This window comes from Ictidomys tridecemlineatus, chromosome 3, assembly GCF_052094955.1.
Source record: "Ictidomys tridecemlineatus isolate mIctTri1 chromosome 3, mIctTri1.hap1, whole genome shotgun sequence".
Taxonomy (NCBI): domain Eukaryota; kingdom Metazoa; phylum Chordata; class Mammalia; order Rodentia; family Sciuridae; genus Ictidomys; species Ictidomys tridecemlineatus.
This window is the reverse complement of record NC_135479.1, coordinates 42,975,956-42,999,209: the sequence shown is the minus strand read 5'-3', so window position 1 is coordinate 42,999,209 and position 23,254 is coordinate 42,975,956. Positions and strand designations below refer to the sequence as shown.

Genomic DNA, 23,254 nt, shown 5'->3' with positions numbered 1-23,254 from the left:
CATTGACACTAAACCCAAGTCGCTTTCTCCTTGGTCTGAGCGCTCTGGCTGCCACGTGCTCCAGACGCGCCCACACAGCGAAGAAACAAAGACAACCAAGCGGCTGGACTGCCAGCAGCCGCCTCGACATTTAATAAATGAAATTCCATAGCTGGGGGTCGATCGGGGGTGAACCGGCGGCCACCGTACGTGGGCTGAGCGCCCAATACTGGCTTCCAGGCCACTCCTCCAGTGCACCCCTCCTCCCTTTGGAGCTAGAAGCCCATGGACTCCTTGGAGCGAGTGCACCACAGGGACTGCAGGTGGTGCTTCTCCCGCTCCTCAAACACAAAACCCGCGACTTATCTGCTTGCACAAACCTCACCAGCTGAGCTGCTGGGGAGACGAGAAGTCTATTTTTTTTTAAGGTGCGATTATAAATATATCCCGTGGATCGCAATTTCAAACAAACTTGTCAATCTGGGCTGCAGTGAAAGGCGGTGGAAGCAGCTTTGCATGTATTTCGGGTGGTGTGACTCATAAGCATTCCTTGTCTTCCCTAGGGAAGGAGTCTGCCCACCTACAAGTCACTGCTGCTCTGGCACCGCTGGGATAAATAGACCCATTCGGGAACCATGCCCAAGGACTCCCCCTAACCCCTGCCCTGTTATTGAGCAGGAGTCCCTTGGCCAGGGGGCGGGAGGAGCTCTCCCTTAGTTGTGTCACCACTGAGTTGGCCCCCAGGCCTCGTCTTAGGCACCTCTGCCTTCTCCCCACAAGCAGAAAGCACTGGCCTTTTGCTGCTGCACAGGGATGGGGGCTGGGGCCACAAGAGGCACACGTGTATGAGGGAGCATGCTCAGTGCCAGGGTGCACCCACGTGCGGCCGGTACTTGGGCTCTCTGCCGGCCCCCCACAATGTCCCCTCCTTCCTCTCCATGTGAAGTCTAGGAAGAAAGGCCCCACAAGAAACGGCCTGTGTATTATATGCACAGTCTCTGTACACACACACCTCTGGTGGCCTAGAAACACCATGTATACATACAAAGCAGATTTTAAAAAGGGGAGGATATTAATGCATACAGGCACACTGGTCACTCCTCAGGAGGGCTTTAAAAACATCCAAATGGAAGCAAGAATGAAGGGATAAATGTATTTTTAGTCTGGATGCAGGGGGACACACTGCATGACCTCTCTGGTACCTGGGCATCCATATTGTTGGCAGTGTGCATACAGAGCAAGGGTGTGACCAGATACCCACCTAGTCACAGATGTGGGCACACGGGGAACCTGGAGGTGAACCTCGCCCCAGCCAAAGATAGATGGGCACCCCAAGGCACAGCCCCTTTGATGGGAGGGGACCCAGGCCTCCAGCTCATTCCTCCCTTCCCTGATCTCCACACGACTTGGTTCACAGTCGCGGGGCCAAGCGTCTCAGGACCACCCCCGCCCTCAACACGTACGCCGAAAGTGAAAGGGAGCAGACCATAAGAATGACTCACACAGCCTCCGGGCCTGGGGAGCGCCGGAGCAGAGGCCACCGTTGCAGGCAGCGCAGCCTGCGTCGGCCGCGGTCCCTTTAAGGACCCCCGCCCCCTCCCGCCCGCGCTCCCGGCTTCCTTTCTCCGGGAGGCGCGGCCGGCAGCGCCGGGCGGCGGGGCGGGGGTGTGGGCCGCCCCTCCCCCGGTGGGCAGGGCCTGCGCCGCTTCCTGCAGGAGCGGCCGGGAGCCGCGCAGGGGGCGGGGAGAGCGAGCGGCGAGCGGCGGTGGGGTGGCGCGGGGCGGAGGGCGCCGAGGGCGAGCGGGCAGGCGGGTACGGCGGGTTCCGGGCCAGCCCCAGGAGCGGACGGTTGGCTGGGCGCGCGGAGCCTACCCGGGGCCTTGCGGGAGCGGGGCCGGGCAGCAGGGCCGCCGCCGCCGCCCGGGCCCGCTGCCCGCGCCCCCCACGCTGGCCCAGAGGGCTGCGGCCGCGTCGCCGCTGAGGATGTCCCGGAAGGGGCCGCGAGCGGAGGTGTGTGCGGACTGCAGCGCTCCGGGTAAGCTGGCTGGGCCGGGGGCGGGACCGCACACCCAGGCCGCTGCCGGGCGGGCGCCGGGGCCTGGAGGGTGCGCTGTGCCCGGCCGGAGGGCGGGGCGGGGGGCTGCGGCCTCCGGCCTCGGCCCCAGCCCCAGCCCCAGCCGTGGCCATTGCGGAGCCGCGTCCTTGGCGGAGGGTCGGCCTGAGGGGCTCCTAATCGGTAGAGTCCGTGGACGAGTGAGGTAGGACATTCCCGGCGCCGCCTCCCACCTCCCCTCAGTTTGAGGGAGGCGGGCAGCTAGCTGCCTCTCCACCTCCATCTCGGTATCCAAACGGAAGCGGCAGCCTAGGGCGGCTGGAGGGCTCCGGCAGAGGCCGGCAGGATTTAGAAGGTGGGCGCGAGTCCGTTTTTTGTGTGGTCTCAGTGCCACCCCCGCGTCTTGCACCTGCTGCTTGCATGGTCCGCATGCTCGCTGGGGTGGCAGAGGGCAAGGGGCAGATGAGCCAGGGGGCTTAGATACAGTTGCCTCAGGAGCGCCTGAGGGGATGGCTATTTCTAAGACTCCCTGTCTCTCCCTGCCTCTGGTTTCCAAAGCTGGGACTCCTTGTAGGGCCTGGTATTCAGGGCTAGTCCGAGCCAGGGCATCTTCTTCCGGAAGCATCCCCTGGCCTGCTGGTTAACTGGGAACAGCTGGATTTGGCTTTTCCTGTTCCTAGTGAGGCCTGCCTGGGAAAGTGGTCTTGGCATTGACCAATCGTGTCATTGGTCTGGACACGAGCCTCTTCTGGTTTTCTAGCCCAGTTTGGCCAGAATTGGGTAGAGGGTAGAGAGTAGTGGCAAGGGGTGACCAGATCTTTCCTTATCCAGCTGGTTTTCCTGGCTCGCCTTCTGGCTGTACTTATGCAGTGTTTTCCTTCTCCTTTCTAGCAGAGTTAGGTCTGATTGGCTTAAAACTCCTTGACTCCTTGAAGAAGTGAGAGGCAGTGACCCAAGAGGCTGCTCCCTTATGATATGGGAAGACACAAGCAATGATAGGGACTAGCAGCTGGTCTGGGGAAGGAAGCTCTGGACCTTGACCATCCTTTCTTTAGAAAAGGAATTATCTTCCTGGGCAGGCTTGGGGGGGTCTGTGAACTCCAAGGAGACTGTGAAAGTATAGGGTGCTATTGTGTGGGCCCTTAACTTCAAGCCACTCACTTCTTGGAAAACCTCAGATCCCAACAATTTGGGCCCCACAGATGGCCTATTAGTTCTTGTGCTCCAAGCTAGAGCATTTGGGAGCTATGGATACCTTGCAGAAGCACTGGCACAAGATATCTCATTGTATCCTCTCTTGGTTTGGATAGCCCTAAAGGAAGTAACCTGGGATGGGTGTCCTTACCCCAAATTAGCTAGAAATTGTGATTCCCTTTCCCCAACCATGGTCAGGTCTGGGAATGGAAAGGGTAAGAGGAGACCTTGTCTTCCTTCTCTCTGTCCCAAGCTGTTATATACCACTGTTAGGGGAGGGAGAGGTTTAGCAGGCAGGCACCTCATCAGATAGCCTGAATTTTGGTGTTGCCTCTCTCTCCAGTTTACTCTGTGATTCACTGAAAGACTTTCCTCACTCTGGGCCTCAGTTTCCTCAACTGTGAGGCAAAGGAATTAGAGTAGAAATGAATTCCAAGCCCCCACCCCACCCCCAATCTCTGAATCTGTGCTCCTGATTCTGGGGCAGAGGCCATAGAGCAATATCAGCAAAACAGTTGTCCTTTCTGCGTTCCCTGTGAGTGTGTCACTGGAGTCTCTGGATGCCCGGTGGCCTTGGGGAGAGGAATAGTATTCATCAGATGTGTTTGGCAGCTCTGCTCCCAGAGGCATTTGTGCCCAGGGTACCTCCTTTTCCCCTGATCCAGGATGGCCCTCACCTCATCAAGAAGATAATGAGGTGAGCAGGATATTGACAAAATCTTACTCATCATCCCACCTCAGCACATAGCATGGTGTCTGCCACATGGCAGGCACTCCCCAAATCCCAGTGTTTCAGAGCTTCTCAGGACTATACCATACCCCCACCCTACCATGCTGGCCCTGGCAGCAGTGGCATTCTCAATCTGGGCCTGTAGCATCTTGGGCAAAAGAGACGTGAGGATACCCAGCAGTTTAGAGTCCAAACCCAGTGCCAACCTTCTTGGTGTTTGACTCCAGCTCAGTCACTAGCTTCTCTCACAGTGATAGAAGCCCTACAGTCCGAGCCCCAGGGGTGGCATCATGGCCTTTTCATAATTGGTTCATTTGGGGGAGAGGGGCCGATGGACCTGAGAGGTAATGCAGCCTATGCCCAAAGGGCCCCATCACCCAGGGATTAATGTACAGTGCAAGACAGCTGGATGTGGCATGGCTGCTACGGCAGTTTGTGCTACCTAAATAGTGATATCTGCATCCCTGCCTGCCTTGGAAGTCCAGGAGAGGAGCAGGCATTGGAGCATCCTGGAGAATGTTGGTTCCCCATTTCTTTGTCTTCACCCACCCTGACACATGGCCTCTGTCCCAAGCTTCCTGGCCTGTCCCTCAAGAACCTACTTACCCCATGGGAACCTTGGGCACAGGCATGAAGACCTCAAGATCCCCATCCTGTAGGTGGGCAGGCCACTGACAGGAGACATGTTGCAAGTTAACCTGCAGGCTCATTTCTCTTAATGTAGCTTTTGGGGTGGGGTAAATGTTGGACTTTTCTTCTTCTTACTGAGGTATAACTCATAGACATACCTGCACCTTAGTGTTCCTCTTGTGGATTTTCACACTTGTGTAAACCTATGAAAATACCACTGTGCTCAAGGTGTAGAACATTTCCATTACTCTCAGGGGCTTCCTTCTACCCCTCCCCAGTCCATATCACCAAAGGTAACCACCAGTCTCACCTCTGTCCCCACTCTTGTCTGCTTTCCCTGCCTACCGAGGATCTGGCCTTTAGCTCAGGAGAGGAAAGCCTGAGGCTGGTCTTTCTATACAGACCTACTGGCCCTAGAAGCCACTGATGGCTTTGGGTAGTGGCATGAATTCACCTTAGTAGAGACTTCCTTGGGGTTGGCACTAGTTTAACATTTTATCATGATCCCTCCTGCAGCCTATTCACACATACCAGACCCACACCCTGACTATGGAGCCAGAAGGAAGCTACCACCTCCCCTTTAACACATTCCCTGTTCCTTCTCCCCCAAGTTTGGTCCAAGGAGCTTCTTAGGAGCAAGGATTCCTTAAACTCAATAGGTGTTTGACTTTCAGAAACTCTTGCTAGATCCTAGCACATGCTTGTAAACCCAGTGGCTCAGGAGGCTGAGGCAGGAGGATCATAAGTTCAAAGCCAGCCTCAGCAACTTACTGAGTCCCTAAGCAACTTTAAAAAAAAAAAGAACGGTAGATTCTCTGGGGATGTGGCTCAATGGTTAAGTGCTCCTGGGTTTAATCCCTGGTACAAAAAAAGAAACTCTACCTGACTTTTCTGCTTAGGAACCGGGCCAGGTAGGGTTTAAGGATTCTGTTTAGACCCAAAGCCACTTGGGCAGATGGTGTAGGTAGAATGGTTAGGGTAGGCTCCCCTTCTATGTCATCCAGAACTCAGAACTGAGCTGGCAGCAGTGTGGCCCAGACCAGGACAGTGTCTCCTGCCCACCCTTCCTGTTTCAGATCATCACAGAAGAGAGAGGAGCATTCTCAAGCTGGGCTGTCTCTATTGCCAAACAAAGCCTTGGACCATATTCCTCTGGTCCTGGTCTTTTAGAGATTGCCATATCAAGAGCCTTACCATGTCTGATCTGCCCACAGTTTAGAGCTCTGGGGCCACTGGCCCTGGATATCTAGCTGGCCTTTCCAGTCTTAGCTTGTTTGGTAGAGCAGCAGGCCTGGGGTGGAGGCCTCGGGGCAGCCCATTTATGATCCTGGCCTGGGCGGCTCCCCACTTACAGGAAACCCCACCATTTCAACAAGAGGAATTTAGGCTGCATCATTTCCCGCTTCCTGCCTAGGCTGCCGGAGGTGACTGGCAAGCAGACCCCCTGACCCAGTGGTATTTGAGAGTCGGGAGGGTGGTTTCCATGCTTGGGATACATTACTGTTTTGGTAAAGCCAATACAAAAGTGTGCCCTATGGCTCCCCCTCTTGTCATAGATGGCTGGTTCCTTCCTCATGAATCCCTGGTATCAGCCCTCTAGGAAGGTATATGACAGTTGCCTTGTGCATCCCTCATTGCCCTGTTTTGTGGGGTCCCTAAAGAACCCTAAGCCCAAACAAAGACTGAGCGCTCTTCCACTTAGTGTTCCCATTCTTTATTGGGGGACACTGGCCATGGGAAAAATTCAGACCCTTAGTCTGCTCACAATTGTGGAAATTTTGATGGGTGTCCTTCTGGGGAAGGGCCTTAGAATCTCCTGGTTGGGAGAGAATCTCATCATCTCAAGCCTGTTTCCCTCTTTGGGGGACCACTATTGGGCACCCTGAGCACTACAGTGCAAGGCCAAGAGTCATCTCCTTCATCTCATCGCAGCTGCTGCCACCACCCCAGGAAAGGACTTCCTGAGCTGGGGTGGGGGCCTGGGCAGAGCCGAGTATCTGGGAGAGAAGCTCCCTGCCCCCTCTTGGGCTACACACAATGACTGCTTTCTCCCCAGTGACCTTTCCACAGCCTGAGTTGTATGCAGCTGTCTCCTCCCCCTCTCCTGAGGGGCCTGGGATGGGTGGCATCTTACTTGCCCTTCAGAAGGACCCCAGGGGCTCCCACCCCATCCTAGCACTTCTTGTTTCCAAAGCGTACTTCTCCCTAAGGAGTGGATGGTGGCTTCCAAGCTTGTGCCCATCCAGGGCTATAGGGGCAGAGGGCATCAGCAAGTATGTAGACCTGAACTGGTTTGGGGAGTCAAAATGCTTGGGTTCACATTTTACCAATTCTACTCATTAGCTCTGTGACCTTGAGCAAGACCTCTGACCTCTCTGAGCCACGGTATCCTCATCTGTAAAGCAGGACAGCTTTTCCTCCTATGCCTGGCAGTTGTAAGAGGCCTCAACTGCAAAGCATCTGACTTGTTCCTTTGCTCTATTCATCCTTCTTGGAAGTGGGTCCAGCCCACAATAATGGTGGTAAGGAGGCTCAGGTCTGAAAGGGCCTCTCACCTGCTAGTGCAAGGGCAGGAGCAGGAGCCTGTGGAGCAGTGTGATCTGTCAAGCAGGTTCAAACAGTGTTGAGTGCCACAGCCGAGTTGGGATGGCGCCTGGCATTTTGCCAAAAGGAGTGGTTGAGAGGTGATGCCAGTGAGCCATTAAGATGATAATAATTAAGTTAAGCTGTATATAATTGCTGTGACTGGATGATGCTGGATTGAAACAGGCTGTGTATTCAGTTGTATATAGACCCCTGCTGTCCAGCAATAGGGCGGCTCCTGCTTTTGAGTTCTCCTGGAGTTCCCATTGAGTTCTTGCGGAGCCCGGTAGAGGGCTGAGAGAGTTCCTGGGGAGTGCGCATGGAGTTCTGGTGAGAGTTCAGGCAATAAAGTAGTTCCTGTTTGAACCTACAAGTGCCTCGTGGTGGCTCGCGGCTCAGTTATTTTGTGCCCAGCCAGACTGCGGCCCAACAGAACCATGCATGTAGGAGAAATATGGTACTGCCCCAGAAGAGGAGGGCTACCCTGGGCTCTCTGGCACATGATGTCAAGGCCACATCCCACAGGGGATTCTTGCCTTCCTGGGAGGAGACTAGGGCAGCAACCTTGCTCCCTGAGGAAAGGCTGTGAGATCCGTAGTAGTGGCTACAGGACAGGAAGCTTTACCCACTGAACGGGCCCTGGGGATCCCAGGTCCCCAGAGGAGCAGGTGTAAGAAAGGGTGTGGCTCTGTCAGTCCCCTCTGTGAGCCTGAATGAGGGAGTCCCTCATTGGTAACCCAGCTCCTAGACTACTAGGGACTGAGTGACTGTGTATACACAAAGCACTAAGCATAGTATGGGCCCAGTGCAGGTACTCAGGAGGTCTCACCTATTGTTCAGCTCCAGCTGACCCTTGCCTTCTTTCCCCAGACCCTGGCTGGGCATCCATCAGCAGGGGCGTGCTGGTGTGTGACGAGTGCTGCAGTGTGCACCGGAGCCTGGGACGCCACATCTCCATCGTCAAGCACCTTCGCCATAGCGCCTGGCCTCCCACTCTGCTGCAGGTACAGGGCTGGGCTGGGTGTTTCTTCCCACAGACAGTGTGCTGAGCCTGGGCATATTTCCTTCATACCTACTATATACCTATCTGGGATCAGCAGCTTTTAGGGGCATTGCCCACCTGGGCAGAGCCTGATTCCTAACCTTTACTTTTTTTTTTTTTTTTTTTTTTTTTTTTGGTACCAGGGATTGAACTCGGGGTCATTTAACTACTGAACTACATCCCCAGCTTTTTTTTCTTTTATTTTGAAACAGGGTATCACTAAGTCCTTAAGGACTTGCTAAATTGCTAAGATTGGTCTTGCAATCCTTCTGCCTCAGCCTTCTGAGCCCCTGGGATTACTGATGTGTATGACTGTGCCCGTTTGATACTAACCCTTTCTACCAATTTGCTTACCCCACATAGAAAGGAACCTTTTAAGCCAGATTTGCCACTTATTAGATTGGACAGGTGGCATTAAGCAAGTTGCTTAATCTTTCTGAATGTTGGCACACTCACCGTGCAACCTAAAGTGTTAAACAGGACCCTCATCTTTGGGTGGCCTGACTGGATGGAGGCATGCAGTGCCAGGCACACAGTAGGCCTCTTAGTACTGTTTCTAGCCATGGCAGGCACTCAAGGCGTGTTTCCCCCAGTGCCCGGCACGCAGTGGGCACTCTTTCACTTGGCATCTCTTCCCTGCAGATGGTACACACGCTCGCCAGCAACGGGGCCAACTCCATCTGGGAGCACTCCCTGCTGGACCCCGCACAAGTACAGAGCGGCCGGCGCAAAGCCAACCCCCAAGACAAAGTCCAGTGAGTTGGGGCTGCAAGGGTGGTGGGCAGTGCTGTGTACTCTGGTACAGGGGCCTGGGAGGTGGCCAGATGACCAGCCTCTCTGGCCCTGCTCCCCATTGCCTCCTGTGTGCCCCATGCAGCCCCATCAAGTCAGAGTTCATCAGGGCCAAGTACCAGATGCTGGCGTTTGTGCACAAGCTTCCCTGCCGGGATGATGATGGGGTCACCGCCAAAGACCTCAGCAAGGTTCGAGGGGCCCCACAATGGATGGATAGACCTTTTCTCTTTTTCCCAGACCCATGACACCCTGAGGCCTCTCCTTCATTACCACTGAGCATTATACCCCCAAAGCAGCCAGGGAGAGGAGAACAGGGCACAGTGAGGGGGTAAGACTGCTCTGTCAAGCTGGAAGTGGCAAAGACTCTTCAGATTCCAAGTGGTCATGTAAAGCTAGACTCCCCCAGCTGTTCCTTGAAAGCTGGGACAATTTCTTAGGCAGTCAGTTTCCTCATCTGTAAAATATAGTAACAGCATCTCCCTCATAGGTAATGTCTGTCGCAAGCAGAGCACACAGCATGTGGTACGTGATGATTGTCAATAACTATTAACTGGCATTAACTCTGAATAGGGAAACCCTCTGTCCTCCCTGACATGACCCAATTTTGGCTGGGCCCCTTGGAATTGGTTCGAGTCCCAGGAGCAGCCTGGGCCAGGTACAGCCTGGGTGTTGGCAATGTACTTTGCACACTCACATATTTACTGCACACTCTGCCCCTAACAGCAACTGCACTCAAGTGTGCGGACAGGCAACTTGGAGACATGTCTACGCCTGCTGTCTCTGGGTGCTCAGGCCAACTTCTTCCACCCAGAGAAGGGCACCACACCTCTGCATGTGGCTGCCAAGGCAGGGCAGACACTGCAGGCCGAGTTGCTGGTGGTGTATGGGGCTGATCCTGGTTCCCCTGATGTCAATGGCCGCACACCCATCGACTATGCCAGGTGAGGGTCAGCTGAAGGGTGAGGCTTGGGTGGTGGAGAGTGGGCTGCTGCTGCAGGGCTGAGCCATGCCCCCTCCCCACAGGCAGGCGGGACACCATGAGCTGGCGGAAAGGCTAGTCGAATGCCAGTATGAGCTCACTGACAGGTTGGCCTTCTACCTCTGTGGACGCAAGCCGGGTGAGCAGAGCACAGAGTGGGCATGACTGGGCCAGGCAGGTGGGACCCAGACACACCCCAGCGGCAGGTGCCATAGTGACAAAGCCAGCTGGGGAACAGTGTTGCTAGGCAACTAGCTCCTGTGAAATTGCTGCAGGCTCTGGGCTGCAGCATGTTGGGGCCAGGGAGTGGGGGTGGGCCTAACTTCCAGCCAGTTCCCAGTTCTCTTGGGTTGGGTTGCCCTCCTTCCTTTCCCCTGACACTTTCTGGATGCTAAGCCTTGCTCTCAGAAGTGAGGTGGGCTCTGAGCTGCCTAAGCCACCCAACATCAGTGACTTGGCATTTTTATTTTTGTTCAGATCACAAGAATGGGCATTACATCATCCCACAGATGGCTGACAGGTGAGTGCCCACCTTATGCCCCTTCTTAGAGACTGCTGGATGCCATGTGGGTGCCTGACCCCAGAGCCCCACCTTGCCCCTCCCCAGGTCTCAGCCTGGGACCCCACCCTTCATCCCCAGGTGCTAGAGGCACAGGTACTCACAGCCCAGTCTTTACTCCCCAGGGTAGGTACATGTCAGCTCAGTATGTGCAACACAGCTAAGCCATATTATTGTCCAAGTACATGAAGGGCTTGGGTGCAAAGAAAGGCCCCAGGCTGGGAGGGTGGACTACTAAGTTCTGACCTGCCTTATAGTCATTAGGAAAAACCTCCACTCTGTGGGGAGAAGTTAGGCTCCAGGGAGCTGGCTTACTGTGTGACTGCTGACAAGGCCCCTGTGTCCTCTCAAATTGGGCAGAGTATGAATGGGACATTTCTGCCTCTGATCTTAGAGGCCCCAAGAGCCTGGACTGTGAGGGACACCCCTAGCCACTCAACCAGCTCAGAAGATAGATGCTGGCGCCACCTGGTGGCCCTCAGATAACCATATCTTCATGTCTCCATCTGGGGAGAGGATCTTTCCTCCCTAAGGGCTGGTAGGCAGATGGGATGGTCAGGCTTGGACAGGTCGGATCCCTAAACCCAGACAGACCTCCTCTGTTTTAAGACCCCAGGATTCTGCCCTACTTCTCTGATCTGATTCTGCCTGATATGTGTGTATGCATGTTTGTGTAATAAACATATCCACATATGGATGTACACTCAGTGAAGAGCCCGCTCCTCGTCAGAGCCCGCTTCTGTCTGGAGACACAAAGGTAACTCAGACACGATCCTTGCCCTTGAGGACTGAGACTAGACAGAGAAGCAGCCTGGCCAGGCCTTAGTTCACTGAGAGGAGTATAGCAAGAGCAGCATAACAGAGGCACAGAGGTCCAGGAATCGCAGGCAGCTTGTGTGGCCAGAGCATACTGTGAGAGACAGGGAACAAGACTGGAGAGAGTCGGGTGTGAGAATGACCAGCCCTGTGAGCTTTAGCTGTCTTTCCCAGAGCAGAATTCCAAGCATGAATGTGAAGAGTCAGCTCTGCTATTTATTGATTCTGTGACTTGAGGTAGGCTACTTAACCTCTCTGAGCCTTAGTTATCTCACCTAGAGATGGGGTGACCTAGCTCAGGACTATTGCAAGGATTAACTAAGAAATGCATGCGAAGTATTTTGCAAATAAAGTGAACTTTTTGATAAACTGGATGAAGTATGCTGTTATTATTGAAATGTTTTAAGGCAGGGTGTGAGTAGTACAACCAGAGAGCTGCAAGGCTAGGCCTTACTTTGTGCAGCTTCTCCAGGAGCACAGGGATGCCCGCCATACACTTTCGAATCAGATCACCCTGATGGGATGCAATGGTGTACATCTGTAATCCAGGCTATTCAGGAGGCTGAGGCTGAAGGATGGCAAATCAAGGCCAGCCTCAGCATCTTAGCCAAATCCTGTCCAAAATAAAAAGAGGGCAGTTCTTATTGGGGTCCCCTACTCTTTAAAAAAAGAAAATAAATAATAAAAATAATAATAAAATAAGGTAAAGAGAGTTGGAGATTGAGCTCTGTGATAGAGTGCTTGGTTAGCATGCATGAGATCCTGGGTTCAATCCCCAGCAACACACACAAAAATAATAATAACAGTAATAGTAATAATAAGATTGTGCTCTGTATGTGTAATATGAATTATAATGCATTCTGTTGTCATATGTACCAAATTAAATTTTTTTAAAAAAACAACTTTTTAAAAAAATAATAGTAAAAATGGCTAGGAATATAGCTCAGTGGTAAAGTGCCCCAATTCAATCCCTGGTACTGCCAAAAAAAAAAAAAAAATCACCCTGGCTGCTGCCTGGAAAAAGTTCTAAGGGTAAGACTCAAAGCAGGAAATGAGTTAAGAGAGTGTTGCAAAGGCCCAGGCAAGAGGAAATCATGGCAGAACTGGGAAACTTGGCTAGGATTTTAGGGTTAGGAAGGCTGTAGGTAACTCCCAGGTAGCAGACAGTGGATGAACGGGTCATGGAGAAAGAGCAAAGCAGAGGATAAGAGGTCAGGGGGAGGTGAGTTCCCTTTTGTACACTTTGGGTTGGGTGTGTGTGGAGACCAGTCTGAGCTTGACACAAGAAGGTGTGTGCTGCCCGCTCCTGGGTAATTGCTGCCTCTGTCCTGTTCTCCCCTCTGCTGCCTTCCTCTGGACTTAGATCTCGGCAAAAGTGCATGTCTCAGAGGTATACCGTGCCTGCCGGGCAGCAGGCTTTGGAGGTTGGGTAGGGCGGGGAGGCGCTTGGTGTGTGACATCAGGGTCTTATCTCCCTGGGAACCCTGCATGTTTGGGAGGTCACTGGCAGGGGCCTGGCCACTGCTTATGTCTGGTCTCTCCCCTTCTCCCTTCTTCATCTGCAGCCTGGATCTGTCAGAATTGGCCAAAGCTGCCAAAAAGAAACTGCAAGCGGTGAGTCTGCTTACACAGGCCTGTGACACTTAGAACTGCCTCTCTTGACTGCTGCATCCCATGCTATTACTCCTCCTTCCTCTCGCCTCACCCCTCACTAACCTTACTGGGCTCTCCCCTGTAACCTCTCCTTGCTCTTGTCTTTGACCCTGACTCTGTCCTCCAACATGTTAGGAATCCCAGAGCGTTAACTGGCCTGACCTCTTGTCCTCTTCCTCTCTGGAGCTTGGCACATAGACCCCTACCCATTTTCCAGTTCTGAGACTGTTGGGGCTGGGCAGCACAGAGGACATGATCCATTCCCCACGTCTCACAACATCCTGACTTTGTTGGCACTCTGGGGTGGTTGGTCGGTTGAGCCTGGATCCCCCTCTGCCTCCAGCTCAGTAACCGGCTTTTTGAGGAACTCGCCATGGACGTGTATGATGAAGTGGATAGAAGAGAGAATGATGCTGGTGAGTGATGGGTGGACACCAGAGGTCTTGGGGAGAAGGACCTGCAGTAACATGCTGGGGCTTGATGTGGGTCTCTCTGATCCTTTAGTGGGACTAAGAAGGGGTGGCTGGGGTTTGAGCTACTCAGGGGCCTGGCAGGGAGCCTCTGCCAGTGGTGAGCCCGCCTGGCAGCTTCCCCCACTGGGCAGGGTGTGCCGAGCTAGAGGCAGCCAGCCTGTTCCTTCCGCCCCCAACCCTGGAATGGAGCTCATCTATACTTTGGCTGTCTCCCCAGTCCTGCTCCGCCCCCCTGCATCACTCCTTCCTGGCCACAGCCAGATTCCAGCCCAAATTCTGAATGTGGCCTGGCGTGACAGGCCTTGTTCTGTGCCTCAGTCACTAATGGGCCTCACCCACCTCTGTTGGACACCCACTTGGTGGGCATAGGGAGGAGCTAGGAAGGCTTGACCCCACCTCCGCCCTGAAGGCCTGGCCCCTATGGATGACCTGCTCCCTTCCCTCCCCGACAGTGTGGCTGGCTACCCAAAACCACAGCACCCTGGTGACAGAGCGCAGTGCTGTGCCCTTCCTGCCAGTTAACCCTGAATACTCAGCCACACGGAATCAGGTAAGAAGGCTGGGGAGGAAGCTGAGGCGGTCTCTTCCTTTCCTGGGTGTCTAGTCTTCTCAACCTGGGGAAGGGAAGGCGGAGTGGTGGTGTTGTCACTGGGATCTTAGAGCAGGAAAGAAGCCCTTCTTTCAGCACTTAGAGTTCCAGTCTCTTCCCAAGGGCTTCTGTGGACACCTGAAACTATGTTGGCCCAGCTCCAGGTACAGCTACCAGGTGAAGTTGGGCTGGTGTTTTCTAGCTATGGTTGAATCAGATGGCAAGGTGCTATTTTGCTACTTTGTTCCCATCCATGTGGATCATCCATATGTACTCCCCTTATCCCTATGCTGACCTGGCCCTTTCTGCCTTACAGGGGCGACAGAAGTTGGCCCGCTTCAATGCCCGAGAGTTTGCCACCTTGATCATCGACATTCTCAGTGAGGCCAAGCGGAGGCAGCAGGGCAAGAGCCTGAGTAGCCCCACAGGTGGATGGGCATGAGTGGGGATGTGGGCAGTGGACACTGTCCCAGGATATTCTCCTCAGTGGCTCCCTTCTCATGGGAACATGATAAGTGGGTTGTATGACTGAGCAAGCAGAGTGACAGGTCTTTTGTCCTCAGACAACCTGGAGCTGACTGCACGGAATCAGAGTGACCTCGACGACCAGCATGACTATGATAGTGTGGCTTCTGATGAGGACACAGACCAGGAGCCCCTGCGCAGCGCTGGTGCCACTCGGAATAACCGTGCCCGGGTCTGAGCACTATCCCCACTTCTGTGCCCCCATCAAGGCCCAGCCCTGTCTTGTATCCCAAGTCCTTGGGAACACATGGGCTGGTTGTAGCTTGGAGGGCCCTTGACCTTATGGCTGACCAGCTTCTGTCTCCACAGAGCATGGACTCCTCAGACCTGTCTGATGGGGCAGTGACACTACAGGAGTACCTAGAGCTGAAGAAGGCCCTAGCTACCTCTGAGGCAAAAGTGCAACAGCTCATGAAGGTCAACAGCAGCTTGAGCGATGAGCTCAGGAGGCTGCAAAGGGAGGTGAGGGCTGCCGCTTCCCTGGGAGTAGGGGGAAGGCTTCTAGGCCTCCTGGAGGGGGAGAATCACCCTCTCCCAAAAGTGGGGGTGCCTACCTGTATCCAGCATTGGACACTGTGTGCACTCACAGATCCACAAGCTACAGACAGAGAACCTACAGCTCCGGCAGCCACCTGGGCCTATGCCCACACCCCCACTCCCCAGTGATCGTGCAGAACACACACCCATGGGGCCTGGTGGGAGCACCCACCGCAGGGACCGCCAGGCCTTCTCCATGTATGAGCCAGGCTCCGCCCTAAAGCCCTTTGGAGGCACAGCTGGGGACGAGCTCAGCACACGGCTACAGCCTTTCCACAGCACTGTGAGTTGCCCATGGGTCTCAGGTGGGGTAACAGGGATGGGGCTACCATAAGGCCCATCGTGACACCCACTGTGCTGCCACCCCAGGAGCTGGAGGATGATGCCATCTATTCAGTGCACGTCCCTGCTGGCCTTTACAGGGTAAGCTGGGCCTGGGGAAGGTGGGTTCATTGCAGCCAGAAGGTTTTGAGCCCCAGTGGGTGTCAGGCTGTGCTAGGTGCTGGGACAGACATGGTCTCAGCCTTCACTGTGGGTGAGCTGGGGCTGGGAGGAGATACTGACTTGAGCCCTGCCCTGGATTTCAGATCCGGAAGGGGGTATCTGCCTCCGCAGTGCCCTTTACTCCCTCCTCCCCGCTGCTGTCATGCTCCCAGGAAGGAAGCCGCCATGCGGTAATATTTCTGCTCCAGTGGGGACCATGTGGGAGACATGGGCTTTGTGGGCCCAGGGACACACATACTGACCTGCCACCTTTCCAAACCTCACCCTGTAGAGCAAGCTTTCCCGCCATGGCAGCGGTGCAGACAGTGACTATGAGAACACGCAGAGTGGAGACACTATGCTTGGGTGAGGCACCCTCAGGTCTCTTCCCAGGCCTGCCAGCACCCAGAGGGAGGAGGTGGAGAGGGCACAAGCATCTATGGGCACAGGCAAGTTGCCTGTGGCTGGAACATCCTTCTCCTTTCCAAACCTGGGCTCAGGCTGGAAGGGAAGCGGTTCCTAGAGCTGGGCAAGGAGGACGATCTTCACCCCGAGCTGGACAGCCTGGATGGAGACCTTGACCCTGGGCTTCCCAGCACTGAGGATGTCATCCTAAAGACAGAGCAGGTCACCAAGAACATTCAGGAGCTATTGCGAGCTGCCCAGGAGTTCAAGCATGATAGGTATGGAAGTGGGCTCAGGCTTCTTTTGGCTTCCAGTTCAGGGTTGAGGGAGAGATTGGTTCTGTCCCTGGGACCCTTCTTACTTGAGCATTCTCTCACCCAAACAATCTTCTCCATTCCCCTCTACAGTTTTGTGCCCTGCTCAGAAAAGATCCATTTGGCTGTGACCGAAATGGCCTCTCTCTTCCCAAAGGTACCAGGGCCAGAGGGAAACAAAAGTGGGAGGAGGGCCTTGGGGTGGGGCAGGCATAGGGAATCCGACTGCTGCCTAGTGGAGACACGGAGGCTGGGCCATAATTGAGAAGCATGGCTTAAAAGTCTAAGGCCTGACCAACCTCATTCCTCCCTTCAGAGGCCAGCCCTGGAGCCCGTGCGCAGCTCCCTGCGGCTGCTCAATGCCAGCGCCTACCGGCTGCAGAGTGAGTGCCGGAAGACAGTTCCCCCAGAGCCCGGCGCCCCTGTGGACTTCCAATTGCTAACTCAGCAGGTCATCCAGTGCGCCTATGACATCGCCAAGGCCGCCAAGCAGCTGGTCACCATTACCACCCGAGAGAAGAAGCAATGACCACTCTCCCTGCCCTCACCCACACCCTGGGACCTCACGGGAGCTGGGCCACTCTAGACACTAACCCACCCCAAAAGAGCCACTGGCACAAGTGCCCTTAGTGCTGCCACTCTCCCCTGGCAGCCAGGTGCCCTGGTGCCCATCCCCTTGAGCCCCAAGTATGGGGAGGTGGGGTGGCAGGAGCTTCTGTTCCCCACATTCCATGCACCTCCCCCCTGTACATAGCATCCCTCCCTTCTTTTGTGCAGGGGCCTGCAAGGCATCACTCCCAGCCCATCACCCTCTGGGACACCCTCACCCAAGGGTTGGATGGGGACACTCCAAATGGGGCAGCTCCCCCTACATGCACCCTACCCCCATGAGCCACTTCAGCCCTATTGGGGGCTGAGCGGGGGCATCCCCCTCCTTTGTACATAATCTCCAAGGATGTCCCTGCCCTGTAGCCACCAGCCCCCTTGCTGCTCTCCTTTAATGCCAAACGGCCCCTGCCTAGGGCATAGGCCCAACCTGTGTGCCGGGGTCCCTAGCAGCAAACACTGGAAAAATCTTTTTTTCTCTCCTTTCCCCCACTTCTTAATTTTAACTTTGTGGTAACTTGAGTGTCCCTGCGTGCCTGCGTGTGAGTGTGCGGGCGGCAGTGCCGTCCTGTATGCCTGGCCCACCTGGAGCTTTGAGGGGCAAAGGGAGCAGAACAGTGGGAACAGCATTGGGGATCAGCCTCCCTCTTCCACACCTGGGACCAGGGATTGCTGGGGTCGCCAGCTGTGGTCCTACCACTGCCTCCACTTGGATCCCTACTCTACAAAACTTAAAAGCAACACCACTTCCCTCCATCTCTCCTCCCCTGAGGAGAAAGTACTGGCGAGTGGAAAACTGAGTACCTGGGGCTGGCTCCCCGGGGTCCTGCACTCACCTGGTGGCTGTGGAGCTGAGAGCCACCTCCCTGTAACTTCAGTGGGCCAGCACCCATCCTTACTCCTACACCCATGGTGGTCCTACCATCTGGAGGTGGGGACCTGGCAGCAGTCTGAGAAGGCTGGAGAGGCAGACAGCAGCACCCACCAGCTCTTCTCTATAGCCTCCCCTAGGAGGCCAGGCCCTACCTGTGTGGTGGTGGGTAGGCTGACTGTCGAGATGTGTGTCATGTACATTTGTATCAAAAATAAATAAGTGACCATGTGCCAGCTTCTGATGCTTAGGGAATTGGGGGTGGGAGTGAAGGCGGGCCTGAAGTGGAGGGGGACAAACCTGGAAAGGCAGGGAGCAAGGGAAATCCTTAAGGGTTAGAAGCATCTTTTGGAAGAGTAGCTTGGAAATAATGTTTGCATAACTGATACTGACACCCACTAAACCCTTAAAAGCCTATGCCTAGGAGCAGTTGGGCACTGTTGGTGCATGCCTATAATTCAAGTAACTCAGGAGGCAGAGGCAGGAGAATCATGAGTTCAAAGCCAGCCTCAGCAATTTATTGAGGCGCTAAGCAACTCAGTGAGACCCTATCTCTGATAAAATACTAAATAGGGCTGTGGTTGTGGCTCAGCAATTTAGCAAGGTGCTAAGCAACTCAGTAGTGAGACCCTGTCTCTGATAAAATACTAAATAGGGCTGTGGATGTGGCTCAGGGGTCGAGTGCCCCGAGTTAATCCCTGATACAAAAAGGCTGGGGTTGTGGCTCAGTGATAACGGCACTTGCCTAGCATGTGTGAGGGGATGCCAGTTGCTTGGGGCCAAATCTTTTTTGTGTGTGTGGGGAGGGATTACACCAAGGGCACTTGACCACTGAGCCATATCCCTAGCCTTTTTTTATGAGACAGGGTCTTGCTAAATTGCGGGGTGCCTTGCTAAGTTGTGGCAATTTAGCAACGCCCTCTTCAACTTATGATCCACCTCAGCCTCCGGGAGTCTTCTGGGATTACAAATGTGCCTCCCCACGCGCAACCCTATTTTAATGAAGCCCCTTCTCAATCACTGTTGAGATAGGCCAGTGTCCTAGGGATAGCTGTGTCTGGTGGATGCACAGGCTCAACTCCGGGTTCTAACAAAATAATTTAATTAGAAACGGAGTTTAGGCCATGGAGCAGAAATAGCTCTTCCCTTGGCCACCCTGCTCCCCACAACCAACCCCTCAAGGAAGCGAAGCCTCTGCAATGAATAGGCAGGGTCGCTCTGTTTGCCGCCAGGGGGCGGCCCTGCACTTGGCCCACGTGGCAGAGGTAGGAGCCGCCCAGCAGGAGGAGGAGCCCGCAGGCCACAGCCAAAGCACTGGGACAAGTTAGTCAGAGCTGTCCCCATCTGGGCCGCTGTCCGGCGTGGGCGGGAGCAGGGGTCTCCGGCGAGAGCGTTTGACCCGGCGCGCGGGCATCAGCAGTCTCCGCTTCAGCACAGCTATGGGCAGCGGAGCGCAGTCAAAGGCAGGGAACCTTTGGGGGTGAGGCCTGCTGGGAGGTGGGTGGGGAGATAACTTACCAGCCACTGTGTCCTGGCTGTCCGATGTGGGCCCCCAGTAGATGCTCTCGCCCCGGCGGAAGTTTCGGTGCAGCCGTGTGCAGAGTGTGGCTAAGGTGAGCAGCACTAGCAGGAAAGTCAGGGCCATGGCAGCCCAGGCAGCCTCCTCGGTGCGTGGGGTGGGGCCCCGGGCTACCCGGGGAGGCCCTGCTGCCCGAGGGGCTGGGGAAGCCTGATTCGGGCAGGCACAGCCTCCTGAGCTGCCTTGCCTGTTGGGTATGTGAGCATCTGTCCTGGAGCTGGCATTGCTTCCAGGCTGTCCAGGCTGTCCAGGCAGCAAGGAGACAGGGGACACAGAAAGAGCATTACTCCCCTCACCTGGGTTTCCTAAAATGGGCTGCTGGGCCTTTAAGCTCCATGTAGAAGCAAAGGGAATCCTCAGGCCAGAAGGAGTGGGCTGAAGACCAAGGACAGCACGCAGCCCCCGCCTCTTGGCACTCCTCAGAGAAGGCCGTCTTGGGCCTCTAGATGTCACCTCTGTACCAGGAGGCCGCCAGCTCCGCAGAGCAAAGGCCAAAGCTGGGGCCTAAGGGGAGAAGAGATAGTAGTCACCGCTGCCCTGTTCAGACTGACCCCACCCCCAACCAAGCCTGGGCCTAGCACCCCTCACCTGCACACACCCTCTCCTGCATAGCCTTGCTGTGCTGGGGGTTGTCACCAAAGGAGAAGGCCCAGGAAGGTTGTCAGAGTGGAACCATACATTTTTCCTCTGCTTCCTCCGCCGTCGCCTCTTTAGCCAGTGGGCAACCCAGGCTGGTTCTACCCATGCCATCTCCAGTGCTATCCCCCATACTGTCAGCATCAGGGGCTATGAAAGAGGTATCTGTTAGATCTGAGATGAAGGTGAGGAGAAAAAGGATGCCCCTGAATTTTCTTTTCCCTGCACATGAGGCTGCACCTTCTGCCAGAATCAGGCAACCATCTTTCATCAACCACTTACCCGATCCCGAGTGAGGCTGGAGTCAGGAGCAAGCGAGGGCTTAGCCACACAAACATGGGCAAGGAGGACAAGCTGGAGCTTCAGCCAAGGGTGGGCACAGGGGTGGTAGAGGAAGGTGACATCCTCAGCCTGGAGGAAAGGCACAGAGACATCAAGCCAGGCCCAGGTCCTTCCCAGAGAATCACAAGTTTTCTCATCCTTGGGACCATTATAAAGCGACTCCCAGGATAGTCCAATGGTCCTTTCACTTTCAGAGTCCAGGAAAGAGCAAAAAGCCTTGGGACCTGGTATGTACTCCAGACTAAGTGTTCCCTTCATCCCTCCTCTCCACCAAATACCACCAGTCAAAGCTGAGCCTCTAAGCTTCCAAGACTGGGCTACCCTGTTACACTCAGACCATACTCTTTAGCTATATTTCTCTGTAGCTGTAATGATACTTCTACTGATTCCCAGTCTTGCCTGTAAACATCCCCCCAAATAAAGACTAAGTCTTCTATTTATTAATCCAATCTATACATTCTCCCAAGAGCAACCAAATACAAGACATGCAAACAGCAGGTGCACAATCTCAGGATAAAAATATTTCATCAATCATTATTTTTTGAATGAGTTGAGCTGGTGCTCAGCACTGTGCTAGATGCTGTAGAGGATGCCAAAAGAGAACTAGATTCTGCCTGCGGGGAATTTATGAGAAACTCAGGGAAACAACTAATGCCAATGAAAGAGCAAACTAACAAAACTCGAAGTAGTTTGTTGTTAAATTAAGAGACAGGTTATGAGCACTACAGGGATTCAGAGGGAATGAAGGAAAAAATGTAGACATGATCAGGCAAGGTCTCAGGGAGAGGCGACACCAGCACTAGCATGTGAAGATAGATTGCGATGGATAGCAGGAAGGTAGGGAGCTGCATACTTCAGGTCAAGAAAGTCCAGGTTTGGAGAATAAACAAGAGCAAAGGTACCACCAGTGGTGGGTAACATGACTGAACAACATGACTAAAAGGAACTAAAGACATGTAACTTAGATGAAGCTAAATTAATTAAGGCCCGAGAAATCAGGCAGGGGAGCATAGCCTTGATAAAACAGGAAATAAGAAGCCACTGATAGGTTCAGAACAATGAATGACTTAATGAAAGAGTGACCAGTGACAGCAAAGACAGGGACAGCCATGCAAGCTGAACCCACAGTCTGGAAGTCTAATCTGAGACACATTCCTAAGTGACACAACTTTGAACCTTCCAAAGTGCTATCACACAGTATTCATTCACTCCTTACAGGTAGGGACAAAATTAATACCCTCTCTTCTAGAAAACTGGAGCTCAGAAAGTCAGGAGACCTCCCAGTCACACAGGGGAGTTGGGGTGGATTTTCTCCTGCTACCCTCAGAGTTCCACTTGCCACAAAGCCAGCTATTTGGCAACATTTGTGACAGCATTGCAGAGGACTCCAGGCCTGGTTCACTCTCTGCCCTCTGTCCTGGGATGGGGAACTGGAAACCTTGCCTCTTTCTGCAGGAAGTGGTAAGAAATGGAGCTCATGAGTAGAAAAAGCTGGGATATCTGCAGGAGTCTCAGCTGTCCCCAGGTGCAGAGATCAAGGATGGGCCGGCCCCTGCTTGTACTTACCTGCCCTGGTCTCACCTGTGTGTAGGTCACTCTTGGTAACACCTACACATGGGGAAAGAAGAGAGCTTAGAACAGCTACCAGACTCCGTGTGCGGGATGGAGAGGGGACAGTAGGCTCCAGGCCCCGTGCTGGGGTGAAGAAATTGGTAACTGAAGACAGGAGGAACTGGCAGAGGTCCCCAAGAGCGTAACCGTGGAAAGTTCAGAGAGGCCAGCGCAGCTACCTCTTCACATCCCTTTCTCCTTCGGCCCTCCAGGGCTCCTACCTGTGGGGGCAGAGGCCACAAGCCCTCGGGACAATGGGCTCCCGCCTCCTCCACCGTCTCAGCCACCACCTGTGGATCCAAGGCGCAGAGCTGGGGCGTCGGCCTCAGCGAGGGCCCAGTTCTCTCCCTTCCCTGGCCCGGAGTTTGGGCGAGGAGGATTCCTACTCCCCTCTCCGAGCGCCACCCTTCCAGGACGAACTTTTTTGCAAAGCGCTTTGAGAACCCCAGCCGAAGCCTGCCCAGGAGCGGGTCGCCTTACCTCGCTGGGACCCAAGAATCCCGCTAGGGCTGCCAGGAGAAGCAACTTGGGCAAAGACTGAGGAGGCGCCATCCGGGCCCCGCCAGTCGCTGGGCCAGCGAGGAAACGCGTAGCCCACTCGGCCCCAGCGCCCTGGCGCCCAGGCGCCGCCCGCGCGCCCACGTAGATCCCGGGCTCGCGCGCTGTCCTGCCCCCTCCACCCCCGACCGCGCGCCCGTGCCTCGCCCCGCCCCCGCTCCGCCCCCAGCAACCAGGAGTGCGCGCACGCGTCCTACACCCGAAGCCGGAAAAGTTGTGTGTGCGAGCGCAGCTGGAGAGCGTCAAGTCGCTGGGCGGGCGGAGACCACCTCCCGCTTGCTGGAGGATTCGTCCTGACGCGTCTTTGCAGCCCATGGAGCGCAGCAGTAGTGCCTGGGTGGGATCCTGGAGCGGAGCAAAGGGCGGGAAGTGGGAAAACCCAATTAACACTCATCAAGTGTGACCTGCAGCTGGAAGAGTCAGGATCACGAAATCCGAGCTGCCGAAGTGAGAGGATCCCGGTTCTAGAACTTCGTCTTCAACCCATTCCACTCCCGACCTTGAAAATAAGGCCTGAATCCGGAGGAGCCTCGAGGGGTCTCAGCCCCTATTCTCCAGGAGCCCTGGAAGGCCGCAGCTAGCCCGCGAGCTGCTTTGTTCTCCACCTTCGCCCCATCCCTCTCTGATCTCGCCCAACGGCGGTCTGAGACACACTGGGGTGATGTGAAACAGCTGCAGACCTCTCCAGCAGCAGGGCGCTAGCTCTTCAGGA

At 54.8% G+C, this 23,254-nt stretch overlaps 2 protein-coding genes across 7 annotated transcripts; one reads left to right on the top strand and one right to left on the bottom strand.

The window, feature by feature from the left end:
- The first annotated feature begins 1,722 nt into the window (after positions 1-1,722).
- Positions 1,723-18,047, top strand: Git1 (GIT ArfGAP 1). Of its 5 annotated transcripts, none has more exons than XM_078042595.1 (21): positions 1,723-2,014; positions 8,040-8,173; positions 8,854-8,966; positions 9,089-9,194; positions 9,730-9,947; positions 10,030-10,124; positions 10,463-10,505; positions 12,724-12,750; positions 12,926-12,974; positions 13,357-13,429; positions 13,939-14,036; positions 14,392-14,503; positions 14,639-14,772; positions 14,910-15,062; positions 15,190-15,420; positions 15,507-15,560; positions 15,725-15,811; positions 15,913-15,986; positions 16,121-16,303; positions 16,433-16,496; positions 16,656-18,047. In XM_078042595.1, exons 1-21 carry the CDS (start codon positions 1,963-1,965, stop codon positions 16,866-16,868), a joined length of 2,313 nt encoding a protein of 770 aa, XP_077898721.1. In that variant the 5' UTR covers positions 1,723-1,962; the 3' UTR covers positions 16,869-18,047. The 5 variants fall into 5 exon arrangements, with proteins under 5 accessions (XP_077898721.1, XP_077898717.1, XP_077898718.1 ...); XM_040269243.2 differs by lacking the exon at positions 1,723-2,014 and adding an exon at positions 2,098-2,237; XM_078042591.1 differs by lacking the exon at positions 12,724-12,750 and having other exon boundaries at positions 1,854-2,014.
- Positions 18,048-18,901: 854 nt separating this feature from the next.
- Positions 18,902-22,662, bottom strand: Tp53i13 (tumor protein p53 inducible protein 13). Of its 2 annotated transcripts, XM_021728132.3 has the most exons (7): positions 22,465-22,662; positions 22,206-22,274; positions 21,940-21,981; positions 20,314-20,442; positions 19,984-20,181; positions 19,335-19,899; positions 18,902-19,253 (listed from the first exon to the last, which is right to left on the bottom strand). In XM_021728132.3, exons 1-7 carry the CDS (start codon positions 22,534-22,536, stop codon positions 19,141-19,143), a joined length of 1,188 nt encoding a protein of 395 aa, XP_021583807.2. In that variant the 5' UTR covers positions 22,537-22,662; the 3' UTR covers positions 18,902-19,140. The 2 variants fall into 2 exon arrangements, with proteins under 2 accessions (XP_021583807.2, XP_013215274.3); XM_013359820.4 differs by lacking the exon at positions 22,206-22,274.
- Between the last annotated feature and the right edge of the window lie 592 nt (positions 22,663-23,254).

Coding starts and splice junctions, on each gene's coding strand:
- Tp53i13 (XM_021728132.3), bottom strand. CDS start 22,536: ATGGCGCCTCCTCAGTCTTTGCCCAAGTTGCTTCTCCTGGCAGCCCTA. Junction 21,982..22,205: donor TGTGGCCTCTGCCCCCACAG/GTAGGAGCCCTG, acceptor CCCCATGTGTAG/GTGTTACCAAGAGTGACCTA. Junction 19,254..19,334: donor CAGCCAGGACACAGTGGCTG/GTAAGTTATCTC, acceptor CGCTGCCCATAG/CTGTGCTGAAGCGGAGACTG.
- Git1 (XM_078042595.1), top strand. CDS start 1,963: ATGTCCCGGAAGGGGCCGCGAGCGGAGGTGTGTGCGGACTGCAGCGCT. Junction 15,063..15,189: donor TCAGGAGGCTGCAAAGGGAG/GTGAGGGCTGCC, acceptor GTGCACTCACAG/ATCCACAAGCTACAGACAGA. Junction 15,987..16,120: donor AGTGGAGACACTATGCTTGG/GTGAGGCACCCT, acceptor ACCTGGGCTCAG/GCTGGAAGGGAAGCGGTTCC.